General features: G+C 42.2%; 1 protein-coding gene and 1 long non-coding RNA gene across 9 annotated transcripts in view; one reads left to right on the top strand and one right to left on the bottom strand.

Annotated features, from left to right (window-relative positions):
- Positions 1-27,559, bottom strand: part of CHST9 (carbohydrate sulfotransferase 9) — a 242,499-nt gene that overhangs the window by 17,914 nt on the left and 197,026 nt on the right. For all 5 annotated transcript variants that reach the window (XM_058692446.1, XM_058692448.1, XM_058692447.1 and 2 more), the window contains one exon: positions 10,961-10,998. In XM_058692446.1, coding sequence (XP_058548429.1) covers positions 10,961-10,998 — 38 coding nt within the window. The remainder of the gene's footprint in view (positions 1-10,960; positions 10,999-27,559) is intronic.
- The window catches only part of LOC131490250 (uncharacterized), a 94,938-nt gene that overhangs the window by 60,562 nt on the left and 6,817 nt on the right, over positions 1-27,559 (top strand). The window contains exon 8 of one of the 4 annotated variants that reach the window (XR_009251004.1): positions 7,438-8,075. The exons of the other annotated variants lie outside the window; for them this stretch is intronic. This is a non-coding gene — a long non-coding RNA (uncharacterized LOC131490250). Of the gene's footprint in view, positions 1-7,437; positions 8,076-27,559 lie in introns of those variants that run through there. 4 annotated transcript variants of the gene reach the window in all.

Below are 27,559 nucleotides of genomic sequence, written 5' to 3'. Positions count from 1 at the left end.
AGGGTCTTGCTCTCATGGTACTTATGTTCTTTGGGTGAAGGTAGATATGAACAATAAACAAATAAATAAACCAGAAAACAATTGCTGAAGCAGAGCCATGTGACATAGAGTGAGTTGTGGGAAGAACGGAGAGACTACATTAAATAGACGTCTAGAGAAGATCTATTTGTGGAGAAGCTGCTGGAGCAGAGGTCATTAAGACAAACATCTCAGGCAGGGGCAGCGAGTGCAAAGTCCTCGCCTGGGGATGCACCTGGCCAGGTGGAAGGATGCAGGGGGAACCCGTGTGGTTGTCGCGAGAAGGGCACAGTGACTTAAGATAAAATCAAAGGGGAGCGTGGGACCATATCTTGTAGGAAAATCAGATCGTGGAAATCACAGGAAGGACTTTGGGTCTCATCAGAGGTGTAATATTAGCCACCGGAGGTCTCGGACAGGGTGATAACATGATGTGAACTGACGTTTTATAAAACTCTCCCGACTAAGTGGAGCATGGACTGGGGGCCTGGTAGGAGTGGAAGCAGAATAGCCTGGAGACAGATTGGTGGCTGGTACCACTGGAGACAGAGCAAAAAGGAAAATACAGGATATGGTTTTAAGAAAATTCCACACTAATTTTCTTGAGGTCATTTCTCAATTCCAAAAGCTTCATTGCCAGCACATTCTATTTCCTGCTGAATCAAATCTAAATAACTTTGTTTTCAAGTCCTCCATGATCCTTCCCTGGCCACTTTTCGTCGATTGTCGGCTTCTCCGAACTCCAACAGTATCTATACTGGTTCAGTTAATATGCAAGTAAGTAATAATACACTCTGTTATCCACACATAGCACTTGAGGGATGCTAGTCTTCTCTTTCAAGAGAGACAATCCCTTTAGAACAGGGTCTGTGCTGGCACTTACCTCCACATCCTCTGTCACACTGAGCTCAGCTCCAAACACAGGGCACGTGCTGAAATTGCTTAGTGATTGATTAAAAACATAGACCACTAGCATTCGTCTCTTCCGTATTTCTCTCATAGGAAGGGTGATTATGTGTCAATATTCATTGTACCATTGAACCAACATGCAATGCATTAATCATCTCTGAGATAACCAGATGAGGCTTTCTTGTAATCTTTCTATTTGGCAGAGATAATTTCACTTGCTTTGGAGTTTATGAGGCCATAAGTGGCTCCCATCTGTTGATGAACATATTTCTAAGAGTCATTTAGTATCAAGTATGGAATACTTGAGGGGAAGTTAAATTGTAACTTTTATATTAAGTGTCATCTTAGTAACAGAACCAAAATTGGAAGCATGTGTTCAATTTTGGTCTTTCATTTTCAAAGCTTTAGGTCAGGCAAAGAATTAATTTCATTTGTTTACAAAGTAGATTATGCCTAATAAAATCTATTTTGTTTATGGTCACATTTTAGTCAATCCATTGCCTTAGAAAATGAGAGAAATCTGATTGGCTAATCATTCAACATAGTAAATTACATTATTCCACATCCACAGAACATTGGCCTAATTTAATTATTCAGTAATAGCATCATGACAATACTCTCCTTTAATACATTTTGAGCAAGGCGCATACTCGTGATGAAACAGTGAAGAATCTTGTTTATTCCTTCCTTGTTTGATGACTGACCATGGAATGAAACATAACAATTCTGTGGATAATAACTTTTTCCACATTGAGGATAATAAGGACAAGGTAGCTTTCACTACGATCCTTACCAGTACTCTGAATTTTCACCACTTGTCTGTTATATCTTTTCTTTCCCAGAAATTGGTTCTCTGGTAAGTGCTACTTTACAAATAAAGTTGAAACGAAATTGGTTTCAATTTATGCATAATAAAGGAAATAAGTGGGATAACTTTCTCTCTCTACTGAGAGGTAGAAAAACTCTCCAAGACACTTTCTTTCACTCCTGAGATTCTGACAAGGACCAAGGAGTATTTCCTCAGCAAAATACAGTTACACACAAAATTTTATACAAAATAAAAGTGAAACCTCTCTCTCTCTCTTTTTAAATTTATTTATTTATTTTGAGAGAGAGAAAGAGAAAGCAAGCAGGGGAGGGGCAGAGAGAGGATCCCAAGCATGCTCTGCACGGTTAGTGCAGAGCCCGACACGGGGCTCGAACTCACGAACCATGAGATCATGACCTAAGCTGAAATCAAGAGCCAGATACTTAACTGACTGAGCCACCCAGGCACTCCAGAAATCTCTTGATGGATACCCAGGTGATCTGCCCTGAGGGATCTAAACCATATATATAACATAGATTCTGCAGAATTGGCCTAGTATTAATGACCGTTTCTTGTTATTTGTTTCTTTTTTGGGCTTTTAGAAATATGTATTATGGCCAAATATTGGAAATAGTGAAATTCAAACTGATAAAGATAGACATATTTAAATTTTATAAACATGTTTAAATTTATAAACATATTTCTGATCCCTGATCACTACTTCTTAAAACACAACTTTTAACGTCAACCAGCAACTTTTTACTCAAAATGCTGACTACTTAAGGTCTACGGCTGTCTACCACAAGGTCTCAAGTTTTCACTTGATTCCTTAGTTCCTTATCATGAGGAGAAGGAATAATATGGATAAAATAGTTTAAAGGTAGACCAAAAAACCCCCCCGTGTTTTCGAGTATACATTAAAATACGATGCCAAATTGGCTCTGTGGCCCATTTTGATCAAAGCTTTAACTCTAGAAGTGCAAAACAGACATTCCACCCGGAGGAGGTGTTTGAGTTGGGGAACTCTGCTAATTGTGCTCCCGGCCACTAGAACTTGGCCACTGACACCTGTTGCTATAATGATGCTAACCAATTTGCTCATACAATCTGCTGGGTTGAAAAACTTCAGTGACCCCAGTTAACTCATCTTTAGCTACAAGTGTTAGCAAGCAGGGAGGGATAGGATTAGAAAAACTCCAAAGAGGGGAAGAAAAGGAAGGGGAACAGATTGACTAGAAAATCATCCGTGGAATATATTTCACTGGCATCTTAGGTAGTGGGATTCATTTAGACTATACGGTAAAGGGGTGCCTGGGTGGCTCAGTTGTTAGAAGATGTGACTCTTGATCTTGGGGTCCTGAGTTTGAGTCCCATGTTGGGCATAGAGCTTTAAAAAAATTTAAGGGGCACCTAGGTGGCTCACTCGGATAAAGGTCCATCCCGATATTTCAGCTCAGGTCATGATCCCAGTGTTGTGAGATCAAGCCCTATGTTGGGCTCTGTGCTAAGCGTGGAGCCTGCTTGAGATTCTCTCTCTCTCTCTCTCTCTCTCTCTCTCTCTCTCTGTCCCTCACCCCTGCTTATGTGCTCTCTCTCTTAAAACACAAAAATAAAATAAAAATAAAACCACTAGATGGTAAATTAGCTATTTTTGTGCAAGAGATGCTACATTTTCAGCACAGAGCTTCAATATCACACATTTTCTCCCACGAGCACATATACAATGATGCAGTTGTTACTAAGAATGAAGAACTTATAAACAAGTATTTAGAAGTAAGGTACTTTTCTGGAAAATAAAGGAATAAAAGAACATTTTACAGTTGGTGAGAATAAAGGTTTCTACTTCCTTTCTTGTTTTATGTCCATGGTATTTGCTTGGGCTCTGTTGAGGAATATTGCCAGGGGCAGCAGACTATCCCGTGTATATTTTTCTTTTTTCAGTTTATAATCTCTTTTCAGGTGAAAGATAGTTTTTCTCTTAGACTAGATTCCCTTGATTTTTCACTTATGTAATTAAAAAAGTAATTTAGTGCTTAACAGGAACCCCAGAGTGAGTATATGCCTATCTTGATTGTTGAAATGCTTTGGGAAAACAAATTACATCATAAATATCTGTATTCTAGGGTCTTATAACCAGTTGCTTCAGCATTAGTGTCAAAATTAGGGTGCTGATTAGGGTGGTCATGAGTGGGATCATTTAGTTAATAGAAAACCTTCCAGGACAGGCATCGGTATAGAGCAACAGCAAAGAGGAAGGATTTCGGAATGATATATACCTGAATTTTTTGTTTAATGTTTATTTATTTATTTTTAATTTTTTAAAATTTTAATTTATTTTTGAGAGAGAGAGAGAGAGAGCGCATGAGTAGGAGAGCGGCAGAGAGAGAGGGAGACACAGAATCCGAAGCAGTCTCCAGGCTCTGAGCTATCAACACAGAGCCTAACATGGGGCTCAAACTCACGGACTATAAGATCTTGACCTGAGCCGAAGTCAGACACTTAACTGACTAAGCCACCCAGGTGCCCCTATTTATTTTGAGAGAGAGAAAGAGAGAGAGAGAGACAGAGAGAGAGAGAGAGAGAGAGAGAGCGGGGGAGGGGCAGAGGGAGAGAGGGAGATAGAGAAAATCCCAAGCAGGCAGAGCCCGATGTGGGGGTCGATGTCACAAACCATGAGATCATGACCTGAGCCAAAACCAAGAGTCGGACGATTAACCGACTGAGCCACCCAGGTGCCCCTCTACCTGGATTCTGATTCCAGCTCTGCCACTCACCAGCTGTGTGCCTGTAAAGACTCGTGGCTTGTGCTTACAGGGTAGAGTCGTATTACTTCCATCCTGGTGTCGGGCAATCTCGGGCAAGCTACTTCCCTTAATGGACCATGAATCCCTGGGTTTGTAACTATCGCACAAGATTACTGCTATGAGGTTTAAATGAGATAATTTTATGTAAAATTTAGCCCAGTGCCTACACACAGAAAGCTCGTTAAGCACCTAAGAATGATGCTAACCATTATTATTATTATTAATTTAGTGCTAAGCATAGCAGAACCTGAAAAATTACTAAATCTTTCAAGCTTGAGTTTCCACCTGTATAATAAGGAGATTAAAATAGGTATCCTCACAGGTTTGCTGTGACAAATAAGAGACACGGAACACTAAGTGAGTAGCACAATTATTGGTCACAATTATTCAGAGGCATTTTGAGTGAACGGAGAACTATCTGCATATTTGATTGCTAATAAATCGTGCAGTGTTGCTAATAAGCCATTTTCTTGATCTCAATCATTATTTTTTTCTTAGTGTTCAGGCTTTTAAAGTACCCGAGGGCCATTTTCTCATTCTATCTTTGTCTTTACGGTAGATTTCCACAGACCATTGTCTTGTCTATTTCCTCAGAAACCCTTACACAATATTTTGATTTTCTTGGTTTCCAATTAAAGAGGCGAGCCCCAGCTTTGTGACATTTATACCTGAGTATTTTCTAGATAGGAAGCCATCTGACCTTTGATAAAAACCATCTTTTAGAAATCCTTCTTTTTAGCCACTATTCATGCTACCACTTTTGGAGCATTTCAGGACTGCTTTCAAGCATTCTTTAGAAAGACTCATAAATTGGATAGCTTTTACAAAGCACAACTTCCGGTTCTGGAAGGTACTCCTAAAAGGGAATTAGGGGCATGGGATCTTCACTAGTTCTATTAGTGCTGAACTTGCGGTGAGAAACTCTCTTTAGGTCAAAGTTGTCTCCTTGAGTGCATGGCCATTTTGATAAGAATAGTGCGAGGTAATGTAATCCCACTTTAAATTTAGAAGTTATAAAGTTCATGCTATACTGAAAAGGTGACAGTGAATGGCGCTGCCATTCTTCCAGTCGAGAAAAAAGTCAGGTGCTCACGTCTTGACCCAAGCAAATCATTTAACATTCTACAGGCTGTTATGGAATGTGGACATAAAGATAAAATAGAGGTGTAGGTCTCCCTGCCCTTCAATTCTGTCATTCCTCTGACAGTGTGACCATTATTCGTAGAGACCATGTGCATTCTTAGCTTGTCCCTTCTGTTTTTGGCTGAGATTCCTTGCTGTGGAGGTCAAAGGACAACACTTGGGTCCTGCCTTGTAAAAATCAATGACACAACAGTTTAGAGCAGTCCAGTGTATGGGGAGTGGACCGCCCACATTTAGCAGTCCCTCTGACTACCAGGGTAACAATTTACTGACTTGGAAGGTTTAAACTGACCAACATTTGGCTGGGTGCTTATGATGTGCAAGGTCTAGCAGTGGATACTGAAATGAACCAAACATGATAGGGATAAATAGAGTAGAAAACGCAAGGATCTGTAGCAAAGGAGCTGGAAAATAATATGGGACCATAGACGAGGGAGAGATTATTCTTCACTACGTGACGAAGGAAAGCTTGGTGGAAGGCATTTGAGTTATGTCTTGGAATATGAGTAAATTTTGCATGTGCAGGAAGAGGGGTTAGTATGCTGGTAGAACAATTTTATATAGCACACAACATTTTTGCATAAAGGAGCAGAATGGGAAATAAATCTAGGGAGGTGGGGAGCGTGCTGTCCAAAGGACTGTGGGGTCACAGGGTCTTGTATTTCATACTCAAAGGTTGGGGTTTTATCCCGTAGACCACAGGGTTCAATCTTGGCTTTTTATGAGAATCACATACTGAGTTGTAAAGCCGCAGATATCTGAGCAGAATCATTCCCAACATTTGTGTTGCCCAGAGCAAGTGTAGGCATGGAGGCCCACATACTGTGCGTCTAAATATTTAGAAGTTTCAAGGTAAGCAGGACTCGATACGTGGCCCTTGTTTCCACCCAGGGTCTGCAGCCTCTCCCGAGGGACTGTTCTGGGCCTGGCGGTAACAGGAGCCCTCCCTTCTCCCTGAGAGCCAACCTGCCGCCAGAGGCCTGAGTGGCTCGTGGACCTTCAGGAGGAAGGCAGGGCAGAAGTGGTACTCAGGCGGGAGACTGGACCCGTTGCCATGAAGGAGGCAGATGACTCAGGCTCTTCAGATTCCTTGGTGGGGTGTGGAAGGGATGGCGGGAATGGGTCACGTACCTCACGCCCCACTTCTCGGACCTTGGGATTGCCAGGCAGTTCTAAGTACCACCTGAAACCGTACCCCCGACTCCACCTGTGTCCTAAGCAGAGGGAAGGGCAGAAGGACACTTACCTCAGGAGCACTGTCTGCCTCCACATCCTCCCCCGCCCCCCCGCCCCGAGAGGATGTGGGGTGGCTACTTTGAGGCTACCGCAGCCCCTCCTTCTCTGGTTTCAAAGGGCACAGGGTGCTTTTTATCCCCCAGCCCAACCCCACGGCATCTGACGACCCGGCCTGATTCAGCCACTCTGTCGTACTCCCCTGTCGTGCTCCCATATTTTGTGTGTGCTCCATTGATTGTCAAACTTTAAAATATGACGCTGAGAAGGAAAGAAAAGTCTCTGTATTTCTGTGTTTGCGATGTTTGGGGTCTTCTAAAGCACATGACCCCTCTTGGTCTGGTCTAAGGGTTCTGCTGTGTCTGAACCCAACCAGGGATCCAGTGCTTCTTGGGCTGGCGTAGGAGTGCAGCCTCAGGGTTTGTGCTAACAAAGTTCCAAGGGTGAGTATGATGCACAGGCAGGGGTTGTAATCACCACTAAACGTGGGGAAAGTCTTTCTGTTTGATTTTTGTTTTGCAGCAGAGGAGGGATGCGGATAGTTGGGATTTGAGGAAGCAAAGAGGAGCAGAATGGAGGACGAATGGAAAATGTGGACAGGAGCAGGAGAGCCTCGCTGAACAAGCGCCTCCATGAGGGTCTGGCCGAAGCAGGGGCTGTGGGCTGGGCATTGGAGGAGCTGGATGGAGGGGCGATGGGAGATCACATCGGAAGTACTCAGTGGTCACAGGGAGAGATGGGGTTGAGGATCAGTCTGAGGTCCCCAGCTTTTTGTGGCTGACCCGTGTCCCCCCAGACAGGTACGTGGACGTCCTGACTCCTGGTGCCTGTCAGTGTGACCTAATTTAAAAAGAGGGCATTTGTAGATGTTATCAAGTTAAGATGAGGTCATTAGGGTGGGCCTCAACCCCATACAGCTGGTGTCCTTAGAAGAAAAGAAGAGACACGCAGGAAGGAAGCCACAGGACAAAGGGGCAGAGAGTGATGGAGCTACTAGCCGAGCATCGCCAAGGACCACTGGCTGCCACCAGCAGCCGGAAGGAGGCAAGGAGGGATCCTCTCCTATAGGTTTCTCGTGGAATGTGGCCCTGCTGATCACTGGCTTTTGGACTCCTAGCCTCCAGAACTGTGAGACAATACATTTCCGTTGTTTGAAAGCACCCAGTGTGTGGTAGTTTGTTACAACAGCCCTGGGAGCTAACGCACAGCTTTGACGGCACACCTATGGGTGGTGGCTCTCTCTGAACCAGGCATTCAGCGAAGGTGAGCCTTTGTCCCAGCCAACACCCGAGTGTGCATGTTCTCTCCAACATGCGCATCCTCTCCACAAGAAACGGAGCCCCTCTTTGTCACCTAGCTGTGTATTAATTCCCAATGGGTTTCAATGATCTCCTATACAAAAAGGCATACACACAAGGTATTAATTTACTGCGGTTTTCAACTGCCCACCATATAAGAAGGCCGTTTCCAATTCAGTTAAAAGGTTTCACGTACAGTATTCCCATTCGGTACCGGCCATATTCTGATCTGGCTTTTGAAGGTATTTGAGGTAGCATTTTAAAGCATTATCTTTAATCTCCCATAGTAAAAATTATTCAGAAAACCTACAGGAGATTTTCATCTCTAGAAGGAGCATTTTTCAGAGAGGAAATTGTTGCAGCACTGAACTGCCAAAAAGACAGCTGAAAAAATGGGTCATGCTTTCATCCCATTCTGGGACAGGAGCTGCCAAACGGATCACTGCTCATTTTTGTCCTCTTCTCGTAAACAAGCTGCGTTAACAAGTTACTTTAAAAAAGCATACTAATTTCCCCAGTGAATTACACAGGAAAGAATCCAGCATTCCCTCCAGAGAACTCAAATAGTTGTTTGTTCTCAGAGCTCAGGTGTGGTAAAATAGCTGTGGGCTAAAAACGCACGCTGGCGATTGGCCAGTAGGCTGGAGCTCTCCATCCACTCCAGCCCTGATCTCTCACATTGGTGTGCAACTCAGAGCTTGCTTAATGGGGGGGAAAAAAAGGACTTGATTTTCAATTTCAATTTGATTACACAATCTATAGTGCCTAGTGGGAAGGATTTAGGGGCAAAGATTAATGCTCAACAGTGCTCCATTTCACATTCTTTTCTGATGAAGAACACTGTATTGATTGTCCAAAATGAGTTTTCAAACTTGTTTTTTAAAAGCCAGATTCTGGGAGTAGCGGAGGGATTAAAGAAGGGGTGTGACTTCATTTCTTGGTTCTTTGCCAAAATTAGATAAATTAGAGGTGTGAGATGTCTCTTTGAGTTGTTTTGCCAGTGCGTTCTTGAGAGTGGAAAGCTCTTCTGTACTTGGGAGAAGAAAGAATAGAAATTCTATGGTAAAATTAGAAATACCAGCTGGCAGACACTGATTGAACAATACAACTATCTGTTTTAAGAATGACTGTATAACGAATATACTTAAGACTCTTCCTTATTATGGTCAGTCCAAAGAATTTCACTCTTATTGGGCCTGGAAATCATTGTGATTTCATCTGGCAACTAATCAGTGTTTCAGATTACAAGTAAATATTTGGTGTTCTATTTTGGTGTCTACATATTCTATCAGTTTAGCCACATGTAAAATGAAGGAAAATGTAGGAAATGTAAATCTGCCCATAAAAGGGGGCCTTAATATATTTCTTGATCAATTGCTCTAACTTGTTAACTTAATAAAATAAACAGGTCTCTTTATAAGAAAAAGTATTCCCTGTGTGACTTAAATAAATAAAAATGGTAGCAATAAACCTTACCAGTTAACTGCTGTCAGCCTTACCAAACCACGTGAGCACATACAAATAATTGAAAATACAATGATAAAGAAATGAAGCTCGAAAAGCAAATAAACTATTTGAAATAGCTAACTGGTCTTGCCATTGCACAATGACAGCATTTTCAAGTATTAAGATGGCTGTTACTGTGAATCAACATTTCCAATTACATGAAAAGCAAAATGGTACCTGCTCAGCATTAAATGTTGCCGGTTGAACTTGCACAATAGTACATTAGCCAAATGAGTTCACTGTTTTTAGAGCTTGATGAGCTACTGGGCATCTGGCACAGATTAGGTAAAGCTAGAACTTAATTTGGGTGGAATGACAATGGGGACTAGAATTGGAACTTATTTGGGAGGGCACTAGAAGCCTTTGGAAAATGTACCCTTGACTGGTATAAAAGTAGACTTACCACTCTTCTCCTTGGCAAGGGTGAGTCATAATTTATGCCAGAGGAGAACCACGAAAACCAAACAAAACAAAAGACATGGAGATTTGGGTTTGTGAGTGGAGCCTGAGCAAACTGCTGTCTGCTTTCCTGGAGTCTGGTGGAACAGGAAGCCTTCAGAGATTGACAGCCCTCTTGGCCTATTTAAAGAGGAGGCGGGGTGGGGCAAGATAGGGTTTGGGAAGGCCTCCCTTGGTTTCAGGGGTGGCTTTATTCAACTCCCTAAAACAGTTAGAGGAGTGATTTCATTTACTAGTAAATGAAAAGTAACAAGATTGGATAAGAAAACAGGGACGCACCCAGGAAGACATTGGCTCATTGAGCTTAGAAATCAAAGACCATAATGGAAAGCAACTTGTATGTTTCTACTGCTAGGGGTTCTGTTCTTAACTGTTTGGGAGGGAGTGACTTCCAGCGGGGCAAATTAAAACTTGGGAAAATCACACAGGAGAGTCACTTCAGCTAAGGGAAAAGTAGATAAAAGTATCTATTTGCAGCCATGATATTATCAATGCAGAGGTCATGTTATGTTCAGAGGGAAGCTTACGAATCAGAATTCGCAGAGTCTCATTTCTCTACTGTTTCCTTTGGTGGATGTGCAGAGGGAAGGAATGAGATGGGGGACAAAGAAAGTACATGGTCATCCATGTATGACCAATTTGTTTGTTTTCAGAACCAAGAGCATGTGTATTGCTCATATCCAATAATTAGCAAAGCCTTTTCCCCCCATATTTACAAATGCTTGATTATTAACATCCAAAACATAATTCTCCATTATAATTTATGAGAAGTGAGGAAATACCTGGTTGGTGATATGTCCCCGGATTTGTTCTCTAGTCACTGAAAGAGAAAGCAAAAATAAATGTCACATTAAAGTGTGAAAAGGAATTAAATGCAGTACTGATCCTGCTCTATTCTCACTCAAAATTCCAAAGCAGTCACGGGCTCTCTGAGCAAACATTTGTATTACAATATGGACTTTTACAATCACTCCCATAATTGGAAAGAAAGAAAAAAAAAAAGGCCAAATCCTACATAAACCACATGAGGCAAAGGTAATAGAAAACAGAGTGGAAATCCGGTAAGGGTGATACCAGAAGAATCTATTAAACTTTGGCGGAGAAGTGAAGAGATGAAAAGGACCGAATAAAAATTTGAACAACAGCCAGTCCAAGGTTTTCAAACAATGACAACCTGTTCAAGTATAATACTAACACCGAGCTCATGGAACCTTGAAGACTAGACAAGGACATCTAATGTGGCAGGTGGCAGAGGTGCTACTTTTAAAAACTTTTCCCTCACCTGTGAAGATAATAAAGACATTATTATACTTTGTTGTTACAGTACTGCAGAGAATAAAGTGAAAACCCACAGTTTATAAAAGTATCTTGGTCAGGACAAGAAAACAAAACACAGAGTAATGTATGAAAGGCAACAGGGAGTGTAAAGAATAAAGACGTTAAAATAATAAACCTCCAGGGTGCTTGGCTGGCTCAGTCAGGTAAGTGTCTGACTTTGGCTCAGGTCATAATCTTAGGGTTCGTGGGTTCAAGCCCTGCATTACGCTCGCTGCTGTCGGTGCAGAGCCTGCTTTGGATCCTCTATCCCCCTCTCTCTGCCCCTCCCCAGCTCATGCTCTCTCTCTCAAAATAAAGAAAAAAACTTAAAAAAATTAAAATAAACAAAATAATAAACCTCCATGCTGAAAACAGCCTGAACGTGATCAGTGTTGTATATGTCTTAAATAAAAGGGAAGAAAAATCCTTAGTAATAATAAATAACAAACAACCATCAAGAAAGAGAGAAGAGGGGCACCTGGGTGGCTCAGTCAGTTAAGCATCTGACTTTGGCTTAGGTCATGATCTCGCAATTCATGAGTTCGAGTCCTGTGTGGGGCTCTGTGCTGACAGCTCAGAGCCTGGAGCCTGCTTCAGCTTCTGTGTCTCCCTCTCTCTCTGCCCCTCCCCACTCACACTCTGTCTCTTTCTGTCTCTCAAAAATGAATAAATGTGAAGAAAACTTAAAAAAAAATAAAGAGAAGAAATTTTATGGCACAATGTATTCTGGGCTTGTGAACATCTTGGTAGGATACATACTTTATTAAACAGATTCTTTTAAAATTTTAATTAAGATAATTGTTCAGTCACTTGCATTTGCAGGAAATAAGGCAGACAGATCCTGTGTCTCTTTACCCAGTTTCCCCCAGTGGTGACATCTGGAAGAGCGATAGATAGCACAGTATCACAACCAAGATGCTGGCATTGAGGCAGTCAGGATAGAGCATTTCATTTTTTTTTTTAACGCTTATTTATTTTTGAGACAGAGAGAGACAGAGCATGAACAGGGGAGGGGCAGAGAGAGAGGGAGACACAGAATGTGAAACAGGCTCCAGGCTCTGAGCTGTCTGCACAGAGCCTGATGCAGGGCTCGAATTCACGGACCGTGAGATCATGACCTGAGCCGAAGTCGGGCGCTTAACCAACCGAGCCACCCAGGCGCCCCAGGATAGAGCATTTCAGACACCACAGAGATATTTCAAGGTGTCCTTTTATAGCCACACCTATTTCCTCCCACCTCCTCCCTCTTAGCCCCAGACACTCACTAATCTGTTCTCCATTTCTATTGTTTTGCCATTTCAAGAATATTATAGAAATGGAATCATACATTTTATAACCTTTCAGATAGGTTTTTCTCTCTCAGCAGGGTTCTCCAGAGATCCACGTTGCTGTGTGTATTCCTGTACATTCATTCCTTTTCACTGAGGAGTAGTATTCCATAGTATGGATGTACAAACATATGTTATGGATGTATGCATTTATTTATTTAAAATTTATTTTTTTTTAAATTCAAATTAGTTAACATACAGTGTAATCTTGGTTTCGGGAGTAAAACCCAGTGATTCATCACTTACATATAACACGCTGTGCTCATCCCAACAAGTGCCCTCCTTAATGCCCATCACCCACTTAGCCCATCCCCCTACTCATCTCCCCTCCTACAACCCCCAGTTTGCTCTCTGTATTTAAGAGTCTCTTATGGTTTGCCTCCCTCTCTGTTTTTATCTTTTTTTCCCTTCCCTACCCCTATGTTCACCTGTTGTGTTTCTTAAATTCCGCATTATGAGTGAAATCATGAGAACTGTCTTTCTCTGCCTGACTTGTTTCACTTAGCGTAATACACTTTAGCTCTATCCATGTTGTTGCTCATGGTAAGATTTCACTCTTTTTGATGGCCAAGTAGGATTCCAGTGTGTGTGTGTGTGTGTGTGTGTGTGTGTGTACCACATCTTTATCCATTCACCAGTGGAGGAACATCAAAGTGTGTTTAACCATTCACGCATTGAAGGGTATCTGGGTAGTTTCTAGCCATTATGAATAAAACTTCCATCAACATTTGTGTACAGGTTTTTTGGTTAGTGCAAGTCCTTACTCCTCTGGGGTAAATGCCCAGGAGTGCAGTTGCTGGATTTTATGGTAGCTGCATGTTTAGTTGTTTAAGAAAACATGCCAGACTTTTTTTTTTAAAGACATGTAATGAATAATCGATATTTACCCATCAATTAATCAACCAAAAATAAGTATATTTGAAAAGTTTACTAAGTGCTCTGTATCTGGCAAGGTGGTACATGAGATACAGTATAAGTATAAGGAGCATCCAAAATGGAATGACGGTGTTAAGAGTGGACTATTTAATCATGTCACTGTCACAAAATGCCAGGGGCCAATCTTGGAGTCCTTAGATAATAAGAACCAATTTCCTTCATTTTTTAATGGCATTGCCCAATAAGATATTGCTGATATGTGTTAATAGATTCTTTGTTGGATTATATGCCGAATGTTTAGAGAAGAGGCAACATGGTTTATGAGAAAAGCTTGGCCTTTTGAATCAGATCATCAGTATTGCCAAGAAGAGGGAGGAGAACATCCATGCAGAAGGAACAGCATGTGCAAAGCCATGTGACAAGGGGGAGTCTAGGGGGTCCAAGGCCTGGAAAGGAAGCCAATAAGGCCAGAGTAGAGAAATAAGGGCCGGGGTGTGTGATGTCAGATGACGCTGGGCAGCTAGTGATGTAGACGCCTTGAGGAGATTTATGATCATTACAAGAGCAGTGGGAAGTCAGCCATTAAGGAAATTTGGGCCAGGTAGGGACATTGGAATCGCGGGGTCAAATCTGCATTTTTCCAAGACCACTCAACTCTTGTTGCTGACTGCAGAATAGGCTGGCGGGGATCCTGGGGATGGCAGCCGCACTACAAAATCTTAGTTTTGTTTCCTTAGGAACGAAGGGAAATCTGAAGGAATTTGAGAGAAGAATGAGAGCTCAAACAATCAGATCATCTTCGTGTAATAATATAGCAGCCCACTGGACTCCAGCAAATGGAGAGACAACAACCTCCTATCTAATTAGAGCCCTCCCATTTACTAGATGTTTGATTTGGGGCCCATTAACTGATGCCCTGCCTGTTTGGCCATCTGTAACAAAGAGTTCATAATACCTACCCCTTTCCAGATTTGTGAGGACTAAAATAAATTTTGCAGGCAAAGGATAAGTGAAGGGCATTCGAAGGGCATTCCCAGGACCGTGACAGGAAGAACAGTCTCAGAGGCAAGAAGAGGGTGTATCTGGATGACTCTCGAGGTGTTCTGAGTAGCTAATGGAGTGAAAGCATATAGCACAGCAGGTGGGAAGTATAGAGTGTGGGAGGAAGGTAAGAAAACAGCCATGGGATGTTGTTGGCACGACGTGAGGCTGAGAAGGGGTGTTCAGGCCGTGGGATTGCAGCAGACGCTTTTCAGCAGAGGGTGATGAGACCAAAGCTGTGCTTGAGAAAGATGGTTTTGGTGGTGGTGTGGAGGATGGGGTGACGGTGAGGGGCAGACAGGTGGCAGAGAGAGCAACAGGCATGCCCAGAGTGCAGGCAGGAGTGACGAGGGTCTCAGCCCGGGAGGGAGAACAGAGATGGAGGGATGCCTGGAGCTGGTGGCCTTTCTGAGGTGGATTCTGGAGAATGGATGTGGGAAGTATGGGAGCAGGGAGCAAGAGCATCCCTAGGTTTTCAGCTAGGGGAGCTGGTGGATAATGTTATTACCAAACATACAGTGGGAAAAGGAACAGAATGTAAAGAGAAGTTATAAGAGGAGCCCTCTGGGCTTGTCCCCATGATTAAAGTGAAGATATCTGTATGTTATGAAAACTGACATGGCAATTATGGTAAACAGAATAACACCCCCCCCCCCCCAAATGTCCACATCCTAATCTCTGAAACCTGTGAGTATGGTACCTTCCATGGCAAAGGTCTTTGCAGATATGATTAAGTTAAGGGTCTTTTTTTTTTTTTTTTTTTTTTAATTTTTTTTTTCAACATTTATTTATTTTTGGGACAGAGAGAGACAGAGCATGAACGGGGGAGGGGCAGAGAGAGAGGGAGACACAGAATCGGAAACAGGCTCCAGGCTCTGAGCCATCAGCCCAGAGCCTGACGCGGGGCTCGAACTCACTGACCACGAGATCGTGACCTGGCTGAAGTCGGACGCCCAACCGACTGCGCCACCCAGGCGCCCCAAGTTAAGGGTCTTGAGATGGGAAGATTATCTGGGATTATTGGGATGCACCCAATATAATCACAAGGGTCGTTCTAAGAGAGAGGACGGAGAATCAAAGGGAGAGGGAAGGGGAGGCAGGGGCTGGAGTGGTGCAGTGAGGAAACGGGCCACGAGCCAGGAATGTGGGCAGCCTCCAGACTGGGCAAAGGGAAGGAAGTGGATTCACCCCTCGAGCCGCCTGAAGGTATGCAGTCTTGCCGTACTTTTATTCTGGTCTAGTGAGACCATTTTGGAGCATCTGACTTCCAGAAGTTTAAGAGTAATACATCTGTGAAAGCCCCAGCTACAGCTACATGTAGGAACCCAAGACACAAACCTGGGCTGTGTCGTGGGATGACAAGACAGGCTGGGCACAAGTCTCCTTGGCAAAGGGTCAGACTGAGTCCAGGATTTGTGTCCTCTGTCCGAATGAGGAAGAGGCAGGGGACTGTTGGTGGGAGAAGTGGCCAGGCCGTGTCCAGTTCAGACAACAAGGCAGGTGCTATGCTGGGAGATTGAGGGGTAAGGCAAGGGCTGATTCAGATGATAACAGGGCAGGCTTCTAGTTACTGAGGTCATGTAGTTGGCTGAGGATCACAGGGGCTCAGAAGCCAGATATTTCTGTGAGTTACAGTTATTTAAATGTAAGAAAAATCATCTTTTCCCTTGAGCTATTAAAACTCTAATGAATTAAAATATATAATTATTTTGTGGCCCTGGTGATTATGATTGCGGCTAATGATAATTTTTTTTCTCTTGCTTACGGATAGTCTTAGGCTGGTGGAGATGTAAATGTTCTCCGGCCAAGGCAAGAAAAAAGGAGGGAATCCCACTTAAGGAAAACCTAAGTCATTCCCAAGTTTATTCAAATCATATCTGAAAAAGAGGAATGGAATTTAGGGGATAAATTGTAACTGCCTAAGCCTTTGCTAATAAAAGATTAAGAAGTATGTGGTTTAGCATCTTTTAATTATTTTTTCTAGCATCTTGAATATACAATGTTTGAAATCTCTGGTTGGATCAACATTATTTTGCTCAGAGGTTTGTGGACTTTGCATACTGATTCTTTCCTGTTTCCAACTACATTTGCTTTTAGGCTATTTTTATTCACTTTAAAGGAATTTTAATAACTTTCTGTTGACAGCATGGACAGCTGGTCTTGAGAATTAAAGAAAATTCACTTGCTGACTGAGGAAGGAAGTGACATCAATGAGCTTCTAAAGTCAGCCCAGAGGGGGAAATTGGTTTGTGAGAGAGTGGCCTTTCATTGCACTGTATTTATCGAGCGATGCCTTGAGATGCAAATTGCTGTATCAATCAAACCTATGGTGCCTACCTCCAACCAACTTAGTGCAAACTGAAGGAACAATGCCCTGAAACACTGAGAGGAAAAAGGATGAGGGGTGCAGGAACCTAGGGGCTAAGTGAATTACAGGAGCTCATGATCCCCTCTCCCTGGGCCGATACTTCCTTCCCTGTCAAGCCTCAGTTTCTTTGTCTAGAAAATGAGTTTGATGTAATCTGTTGGTTGAAGTCAGTCTGCTTCTGTGACAAATGCCTACTAAGTCCATGTACCAATATATATAGTGTAGACATGTTATCTCCCCACTTTGTCCCAAAGGGTGCTATTAACTGCTTTTTTTTTTTACCCCCCACTGAGAACTATCTGGAAAGACGGATCGTCAGGTAGTCATATTACAGCTACTACTTTGATCTCTTGACACTCGAAAAATCGGTACTCATTGTTTATCATTCTACTTCAGAAAAAGGCAGGCGGCACCCAATCAGGGCTTTCAATAACAATGACAATGGTGATAACAATTTAATTGTCATAATAATGAATGACTTAATTTTGCACCACCATCAGAGAATTTCCCTCTGGAGCTGCAGTAATCCATTTTTCAAAGATAACTGTGGTGCAAGTGGATTGCGTGTGTATGTGTGGGCTGTGTCAATGTGGGCACACATACGTGTATACACGCACACCTGTATGAGAGGCAGAAAAGTACCCAGATACCTTTTCTGGTATAAGCCGAAACATTAGATTGCTATTACTTACTTCTTAGTTCATTTTAGAAAGTGTCTGACATGGCTAGAGTGAGGGCTCCATAACAGTTAAATAATTTGAGTCTGAGTTGACAATCTAGTATCAAAGTGAATTTAATCCAGCCTAAGAGATGAATGCATTAATGTTGGTTTCCTTTCCTTGTCTCTAAATATATTTGGGGTACTCAATTACATTTTCAAATTTTATGAGTTAAAGATGTAATTTGAACTACTCAAAAAATGTTGGGTAAGTCAAGAATGGATGAGCCCTCAACAGCCACAGGCTTCAGGCCAAAGGATTTTCAGATTATCCCCAAGCTTGGAGATGCTTTGACTCTAGCAAAATTCATTCATTTGATCCTATAGCAATATTTTAATGAGCATCTACTCTGGACAATGTGTGCTGGAGACACAGAAGTAAAGTAGGGGAAACAAGATGACCAAACAAAAAGGCAACACCATGAAATCACGGAGCTGTAAGGGATTATTAGTAAAGTGTATAAGCACTCAGATCAGAAGGTATTTAAATCTTGATACCGTAGAAATGGGGATGGATTCGCTTTCAGGCTTTTCAGGTCTTGGCTTTGTCTTTCTGGTCCAGCTGTACAGTATTTAGCACATAACTTCACTCCTCTGGTCTTTGCTTTGTCTTTGGTGCATAATGACAATGTTTTAAGTACAGATGGTTTCTAAGTTTGTTTCTAGTTACTTAAATTCTTTGGCCCTAGAAAGAATGAGGGAGATCGAACATTCCCATAGAAGTGGCACAAATAAAAAGAGAAGAGGTGGGGCTCCTGGGTGGCTCAGTCGGTTAAGCATCTGACTCTTGGTTTCGGCTCAGGTCATGATCTCGTGTTTTGTGAGTTTAAGCCCTGCATCGGGCTCTGTGCTGACAGTGCAGAGCCTGCTTGGGATTCTCTCTCTCTCTCCCTCTCTCTCTCTGCCCCTCCCCTGCTGGTGCTCTCCCTCTCAAAATAAATAAATAAACTTTAAAAAAAAGAGAAGAGGTGATGTTTGGTGGGGAAAACTGGGAATGCCTCATAGGGCAATAGCATTTGATCTGGGTAGGTTAGTAGCAGAAGCAGATTGGGGGAAAGGTATTTCACACAGAAGGAAGAGCATGAACGAAAACACAGAACTAGGAGGTGCATGGGGCATGTACAGAGAGTAGCCAACAGTTGCACTTGACTTCAGGGGAGTCTATATGTATATTAGTGAGTAATAAGAGGCAAGGCAAAACCTGTATGATAAACCAGTATCATGGAGGGCCCTAAATACTTAGGGAGAAATTTTGACATTTGTTTGCTAAGGGAGCTCAAGAAGATTTTTGAGCCAGAAATTGGTCAAACCTGTTTAAAGATTAATCTAACAGTGCTTTGGCTGGAGGAGGAGGGGGACACAGACAAGAATAGAAGTAGAAGGTGACTTACTGGGTGAGTGGAGCAGCCTTAACAATTCAGATGGGGGCTCTGGGGCAGTGGGAGAGTGGAAAGAAAGGAATTAAAGACGGCCAAGATCTTTTTTCTATTCTTGTTTTGTGTGTATTTTTTTTGTTTTCAATTTTTTTATTCAAGTATAACTAGCACATAGCGTTATGCTGGTTTCAGGTCTACACTGATAATGATTCAACAATTCTGTACACTAGTCAGTTTCCAGAGATGGCCAAGATCTTAAGTGTAGCTCCTTGGGAGAAGACGTGCTTCATGCAAAGGTAGAAATAAGGACATCGAGCCAGTTTAAAGCAGTAAATTTGGTGAGTAACGGTGGAGGTGGGATCATCAGCTCAGTTCCTCATCGGTTAAGTTTAAAATACCAGTAAGACATTCTAGAGGATGAAGAAAGTGAGCTCAGGAAAGAGGTCAGTATCAGGCAATCTTCTGTAGAGAGATGACAGGGCGAGCCCAGGATGCAAGACTCATTTTACAAGTAGAGAGAGGGAAACAAACACCAAATCAGAACTTTGGGAAACACTGTATTTTATTTATATTAAAAAAATTTTTTTTACATTTATTTATTTTTGACAGACAGAGAGAGACAGAGCACAAGTAGGGGAGGGACAGGGAGAGAAGGAGACACAGAATTGGAAGCAGGCTCCAGGGTCTGAGCTGTCAGCACAGAGCCCGACACGGGGCTCGAACACACAAACCGCAGGATCGTGACATGAGCCGAAGTCGGATGCTCAACCGACTCAGCCACCCAGGAGCCCCTGTAACTTATTTATATTTGAATGATTTGTGCCTCCTCGGGTAATGGAATTCAAAGTTTACATCGTTCACAATGAACACGAAGAGACGCCATCTCTAAGCTAAACTAAGCTAAGCCAAAAGAAGGATTTACTATCAGGCACTAGCAAGTTAGAAGTCTGGTTTCAGAGCTTATATCCACTGGTCCTGGATGTGAGTCAAAGGCTACGAATTCTGACACTAGTCCAACGTGTGTTTTTTTCTTTAACACACTAAACAATTAACTCAGTTCTCCATGGATGCTGCCTGGGTATCCCACAAATTTAACTCAGTCTGGACACTATCTACCTGGAAAGAGTGACAAATCCCACAGATTAAGGGCTCAGCCCTAAACGACTGCCCCCCAACCCCCACTTCAGATGCCAGTTGCTAGTCTAGGTAGTCTTCTGTGCTTTTGTCTGAGCAGCTATAGACGCAAAGTGCCAACACCCCCGCCTCAGGTTTGATTACTTTGCTGGAGAGGTTCACAGAACTAAGAAATATTTTACTTACTGGATTACTGGATTACTGGCTTATTATAAAAGGATATAACCCAGGAAGAGTCCGATGGAAGATGCATAGGGCAAGGTATGTGGGAAGGGGCACAGAAGCTTCCAGGCTTTCTGGGCATATCACTCTCCCTGAATCTGCACATGTTCACCAACCTAGAATTTCTCTGAACTCTGTCCTTCCAGGTTTTTTATGGAGGTCGCATTACATAGCTATAACTGATGAAATCACCGGCCGCCGGTGACTGCCCTTAAAGAAGTTTTCTTTCAAATTCAAAAAAGAGCTTAAGTCAAACAAGATTTTTCAAAAAGAGCAACACTGAACAGCAACACTGAACCGAGCTGGTTATTCTTAGCTAACTTTTAGAGTCTTAGAGACTACGGACAGTATTTATGGATCTTTTTTTCAACTACCTCTTTTCCATACATCAACACTTACTCACTTAAGGCTAGAAGTAGCTGAAAGGATTGTTAATGTGCTGTAATTGTTAGTCAATCTCCCAGCTCTCTGTACATGATGTAAACATACCTCCAGAGAGTCTGTTTGGGTAGTGTAGGTTACAGTTCTGTGGAGAGAAAAAGTGAAGGCTGCGTTTTCTTCGGTGGTCCCTCTGTATGATCTGGGGTCATGCTGTGGCATGTGGTGGGTCTGTGGTTCAGCCACCAGAGACCAGGTGTAAACAGGCAGCTCTTACGTGGCTCCATGTGGCACCATTTTCCCAGTATCAACCGATGTGATATTATCCTGTACAATACCACTGGGGAGGAGAGGCTCATGATTTTTATATGTTTATTTCATTTCCCTTACTTTTTCTATATTTTTTGGCAGTTTGGGGAATTTTGCCATTTGTTAGTTTGTTGTACATTTCGTAGTTCCTAAGTATATCCAGTCACCCCTCCTAGCCCAGGAGTGGGGGTCAAGAGTGAGGGGGTTGGGAACGGGGAGAACAGTAGGATAGCATAGAGAGGGTGTCATGAATCAATTCTGTGGTGGGAATCCTTTTTTAATACCCAGGAAAGGGTAGGAATAACAAAACTGAACAAGATCTAGGGTTGTACCATAGCAAACTCTTCTTTAATCAGATACTTACATAATTAAATTAATTAGGGGGAAATCATTTAATATTCATTTGAATAAAAATTGATTCCTGGCTTCCTGCTTTTTGTAAGAAAAGATTTTTGGGTTTTAAAGCTCACCATTTTTTTTTTTTTTTCACTTAGCAGGAAAACATTGATTATTCTGTTTCTCAATGGTGACAGAATAATTTTCTTTTGTTATTTTTCTTCCCTTTGGAAAATATGTATCTCTGGTTAGGTTTGGCTGTTACTATGAAAGTCATAATTTGAACAAGGCACTCACACTCACAAATCCCTAAACCATTTTGTACATGAATTTTTATATGATTTTTTCTTTTAAAATATCTCATTATTTTTTTTTTCTTGAAAGAACAGAGAACATAAATCTTTAGAGTTCTATGATGCAGGTAAATAAAATATTAATTCTGCTCGAGTACTATAGTGAGTGCTATCAATATAATTCTCCTCACAGGGGCACCTGGGTGGCTTCGTTGGTTAAGCATCCCACTCCTGGTTTTGGCTCAGGTCATATCTCACGGTTCGTGGGTTTGAGCCCCGTGTCAGGCTCCATGCCGTCAGTGCAGAGTCTGCTTGGGATTCTTTCTCTGCCTCTCTCTCTCCCCTTCCCCACTTGCGCGTGCTCTCAAAACTTAAAAAAAAAAAAAATATTTATATGTATATATAATGCTCCTTACCTTTAAAACACCAAACAGCATAAATAAGAACTTAAGATGCTCATTTACTTCCTCTCACTGTCTTGTAATTCTGTCATTCTCTGTTAACCAAGTTAAGGTCAATAATATTTTGGTGGTTTGAATCACCAGTCACAATCTCATGTAACTAGAACACTTCTTCTTCTTGGCTTTGTTTACGTTCCCTACTTATAGAGATTTTTGTCTTTTAGAGGATATTTGCTAAATAAAAACTAGCATGATGCTGTTCTGAAATAACTGGATACATTACATTTCTTCTGTAATAACACTGACCCTGTGAAGGTTCCCTTTCAGAAAACAATCCGTGAGTTATTCATTTTAAATTGCTACCCAAGATTTCTTCCACACACGTTAGAGCATTTCTGAAGTCTGGGTATGTTTTAAGAATTAGCTATTCAGCAATGATTATAGAAAGTTAATTCAATGCCCTTGACTGCAAACAAGGCAGAAATTTGAAATCTATAAAACTCTCATCATGGCCACCCTGTTGAGATGATTTTCAGAAAGACTGGGTAGAGGCAGAGGACAAGTGAGAACACCACATCAGGGCTCTTGGGGAGAGGCAAGGAGGTCCTGGGGGGGGACAAGTGGTGTTGAGATGTAGAGGAGGGATGCGTTCCTGGAATGCGCAGGAGGTAAAAGCAACTGCTCGATGGATTAGTAAGAGGGAGAACTCAGGACAATTAGCAGGTTCCAAGTTTGGTGTCTATCTGGATGCTGGGGCCATCCAAGGAGCAGTTTCAGAGGGTAAGATAATACTCGTTCTGATTTGTACATCATTTCAGTAACTATGGGGCATCTAGGGATGAGATGTCTAGAATGAGAAGAAATGGGGCTACGTGTGATCAGAGGAAAAGGTGCTCAGAAAGATAAAGAGAGGGGCCAGGAAGGTATAAGAAATTTAACAAGGGTGTGGTATCAAGGACATGAACAAGTCAGGAAAGATCCACTCTTACGCTGCCGGCAGTCGGGGCACAGTGACAACCCCTCAGGAGGAGAACTGTCAACATCTAACAAAATGCTTAATAAGTTGCCTCTTGAATCAACCTTTTGACTCCTACTCCTAGATTCGCCCTTGAAGATACACCTCTGTAATATAAAGAATATGTGCACATGATTGCTCGTTACACCCTTATAAGTAATGAAAAAGACAACAAATAACCCATTAGAAACAACTGTATGTACATCCACACAATATAGAATTACTTAGTTATAAAAAGACAGTAGAGAAGATCTCTGTGACATAAGAACGTGTATATATCTGTATGGTTATATTTGTAAAAGAAGGTAGAGGGAACAAACCAGAGACTAATGGAAATAGTTCCTTATGGGGAAGGGTGTGAGTGGGCTGCGTGGAAGAGAATATGTTTGGGAATAAGACCTCTCTGAGAATACATTTTTTTAAATATTTATTTTTGAGAAAGAGAGACAGAGTGTGAGCAGGGGAGGGGCAGAGAGAGAGGGAGACACAGAACCTGAAGCAGGCTCCAGGAGGGGCTCGAGCTCACGGATCACCAGATCATGACCTGAGCCGAAGTCGGACCCTTAACAGACTGAGCCACCCAGGCTCATTTAAATATAGTTGTGAGCTTTGAACCATGTAAATACTTTAAATATCCACAATATGGCACAACCAGTGTACCTCTCCACGCCCTGTGCTTTCTGCTGCCTCATGGTGCCTCTCTTCAAGTATCTGATAAACTCTCATTTTACGAATAAATTACTTAAAAGATCCACTCCTCTGCCACAGATCCACTCCTGGGACACCACAGACTCTGGCTCCATTTCTACATCTTGTCTTCCTCCAGACACACACTTTTAGTTAGGCCTGGAAGTATCTCCAAGCTTCTAGAAGTCTGCGCCTGGTAAGTCATCACTGGGACTAGTCATAAAAGCTAATGCTGGTGGCTTAGTACCAAGCCGTTGGGTCTATTTCTGAGAACTCAGAGAATGAAAAGATTAGCTGCCTTCAAGCTCCCCCAGCTGTTCAAATGGAATAACTTCATGGAGCCCTAGGGTGCCGGGCGGCACAGATTCAAGCTTGGATTTTTAAAGAGCATTAAAACAATAAGTGAAACAATTCTTTATGTGTCTCTTCAAATGTATGCACTTATTGCAACGTAAAGAATATCCTGTGACGGTAGAAAGTAGTGATTACGGCACAGACGTGGGTATCAGACAAACATGGGCTCCAGTACCACAACTCTTCTATTTACCAGCTGTGTGATCTCGGACAATTTACTTAGCATCTTTAAACCTTGTTTCTCAACAATGGGGATTATCAGAATAATACCTACCTCTTGAGGCTTTCATGAGGAATGAATGACATAATGTATGTATCATAATTAGCACAATGTGCCTGGCACACAGTAGGTGCTCAATAAATGTAGCCACTTTTATTATGTACAGTATTGCTTATCACAATTGTAGGAAGGCCAGTGGAAATGACTGCACAACCTAAATATTTATAGCCAGGGCAGCCAAACCCTGGTTTTATAAGAAGAAAATTTTAGATAAATTTAAAGAGACATCATAAAGTTCACTTAGCATAAGAAAATTGAAGCACAACTGAGATCTTAATGTAGCTAACACAAGTACGATGACATTCAATAAAGCTCTAAAGTTTTATAAACATTGGAGAAGAGAGAAAGACAAGTACTGTATGATCTTACTTAAATGTAAATCTAAAAAACAAAAAACAAAAAACAAAAATCATAGACAAAGAGATCAGATAGGTGGTTACCAGAGACAAAGAAGGGTGGTGGTGGTTGGGGCAGGAGGATTGGAGGAAGGTGGTTAAAAGGTACAAACTTCCAGTTATTAGATTAATAAGTACTATGATGTAACGTATAACACGATGTCTATAGGTAACATGCTGTCTGATATGCAGGAAAGCTGTTAAAAGACTAAATCCTGAGAGTTCTCATTACGGGAGAAGTATTTTTTTCTTCTTTCTTTTTTTTATTGTATCCATATGAAAGGATGGATGTGAGCTGAACCTACTGCAATATAGGTTTCACAGATAAATTGCATATACCTTTCACAATATACGTAAATCAAACCATCATGCCGTACGACTTTAACCTAGACAGTGATATATGTCAATTATTTCTTAATATGAGGAAAAAATTGGAGAACAAATCTAAATCCATATCATGTACTTTATTCCATTGCTCACATTTAACTTAGCCACTAAGAAATTAGTGCAAAAATTTATAGGTTTACTTAGAGGCAGTTCGCGTCTTGTATGTTTCAGTTAACCGCCTTCCTAAGATATTGGTTCTATAAAATGTACATTTGTTCTCAACCACCCATCTGGTTCCTGGACCGGTGCCTAGAAAGGACTGGCTGCCTGTGCTTTGGTCTGTTTTGGTCTGTTTGCACCTGTCCCAGACAGGGGGCTGAGAGGGTTTTGTGGTTAGCACCTCAGCAAAGGACAATCACGTATTCATGCAAGTACAGACAGAGAAGGGAAGAAGGCACTCAAGTTTTTTTTTTTTTAACCTCCAGAAACAAATATGATCATTTCAAACTTCAAATATCTTTTTCCCATTTAGTGCACATCACTTATATGTGTTTTCTTTTTCTCGATCTGTAAGTGAGAAAAATCAAAGCTAGGTCCACATCACAGTAATGGAAAATCTAGTGTTCCTTATGGCAGAGCTTCTCAGGAGGGCACAGGGAAGAGAAACAGCTGTGCTAAGTTACCAACCCCCGTGCTGCCTCCCCCCCCCCCCCCCCCGCCGCCAAATCCCAAGTCTCCAGGCCCTTCACCCTCCCACCTCCAGCAGTCTTGTCTGCTTACCGCACAAATGTACGTGCATTCCACACCAGTAACACCATTTTCTATGTGTGTGGTGATGTGAGAAATGATGGAAGCCCTGTCTTAAAGAAGGAGCGGCTTTGAGTGGTGCCCTTTTAGAACACGGCCAAAGGAAATGAGCCTGTATTTCACGGTATTGCACAAGGAGGGAGCACAAAGCAACCAGGATGAGAAAGAGGCGGTCCAACAAATGTGCAAGGAAAGTAATATGGGAGGTCTTTCTGTCTAGTGGTCAGAGGTAATGCTGAGTCAAGATGGCAGGAGGTTTCCTCTGGGAAATAAGAGGCACACCTCCTTTTTCATGTTCTGAAGAGTTATCTGTTGCTTCCCTTCATTACTTGTCCAAAGTAAACGACTTCTTGAGAAGCTTATTAAAACAATGTAAAACTTAATATGAGGAACCACTCCCAACTAATAGCACTGGGCCAGGCATTATTTGGGTTTAAAATCTGAGCTGTGACTGGACGCTGAGCCTCAGGTGAGGAGGGTCACCTGGTTGGTGGGTCACGGCCGGAAGCTGCACTGTGCACCTCGCCCTGTGTTGCACAAAAATGAACCCGTACTGGTGTGAGGAAACGTGTACTGGTGCCCAGGGAGTGTTATTTCCACTTGCAAGAGCAGTCCGTTTGCTGGGAGTGCAACCAATTGATAACTACGTGAAGAGTTGTGTGTGGAAACCTGAGTGAACTGACAACATATTATTCATTTACTCCAGTGACATTCCATGCTTTTTATAGATCGGAACCCCTGGGCAGCAGGCCATCTGGCTTGCCCTTTAATTTGACCCTGGCCTGTAGCATAGGCTTTGGCACGCACAGGCCTGAGTTCAAGTTTGAGCACCGCCACTCATTAGCTGGGCAGCCTTAGGCAAGTTATTTAACATCTCTAAGCCACAGATTGCAAATTGGAGAGATGTGGATAATAATGGGATTGACTTCAGGGTGTTGCTACGAAGACAAAATGAATAATGTGTGCCAAGTGCCTAGAAGAGCTTACTACGCGTTCACTCTTCTCTTCCCCTCCTGCAACAACACTAAGCACCTGGAAAGTCAATGGCAACGAGCTCTTACCATCAGATGCTGAATATGTGCAAAGGGATCAGAGAGGCTTGTGGCCGACTGGTAGACCTAGTGAGAGACTCAGGTAGGAAACATCTCCATAGTAGGACAAGGAAAGATCCTGAAGAAATGAACCTTGTGGGAAAAAACCCTCTGCAATTCTGAATCTATCACTCAGTGAGATGAGATTGGCAATGAAAACACAACAACCGTATAGGATCTATCTCGGGCTGTTAGCAAAATATGTAATTTATTCATAATGCTGCTTTTATTCTTTTCAAATAATTGTTTTGTTCTTTCCGAAGGCTCCAGCATTCCCAGCTGATGGACCCAACTGATCATTTAACGTGGGAAGTGTAAGTTAGGAGAA

The sequence above is a fragment of the Neofelis nebulosa genome, chromosome 11 (assembly GCF_028018385.1).
Source record: "Neofelis nebulosa isolate mNeoNeb1 chromosome 11, mNeoNeb1.pri, whole genome shotgun sequence".
In the NCBI taxonomy this organism is placed as follows: domain Eukaryota; kingdom Metazoa; phylum Chordata; class Mammalia; order Carnivora; family Felidae; genus Neofelis; species Neofelis nebulosa.
This window is presented reverse-complemented; position numbering and strand designations above follow the sequence as displayed.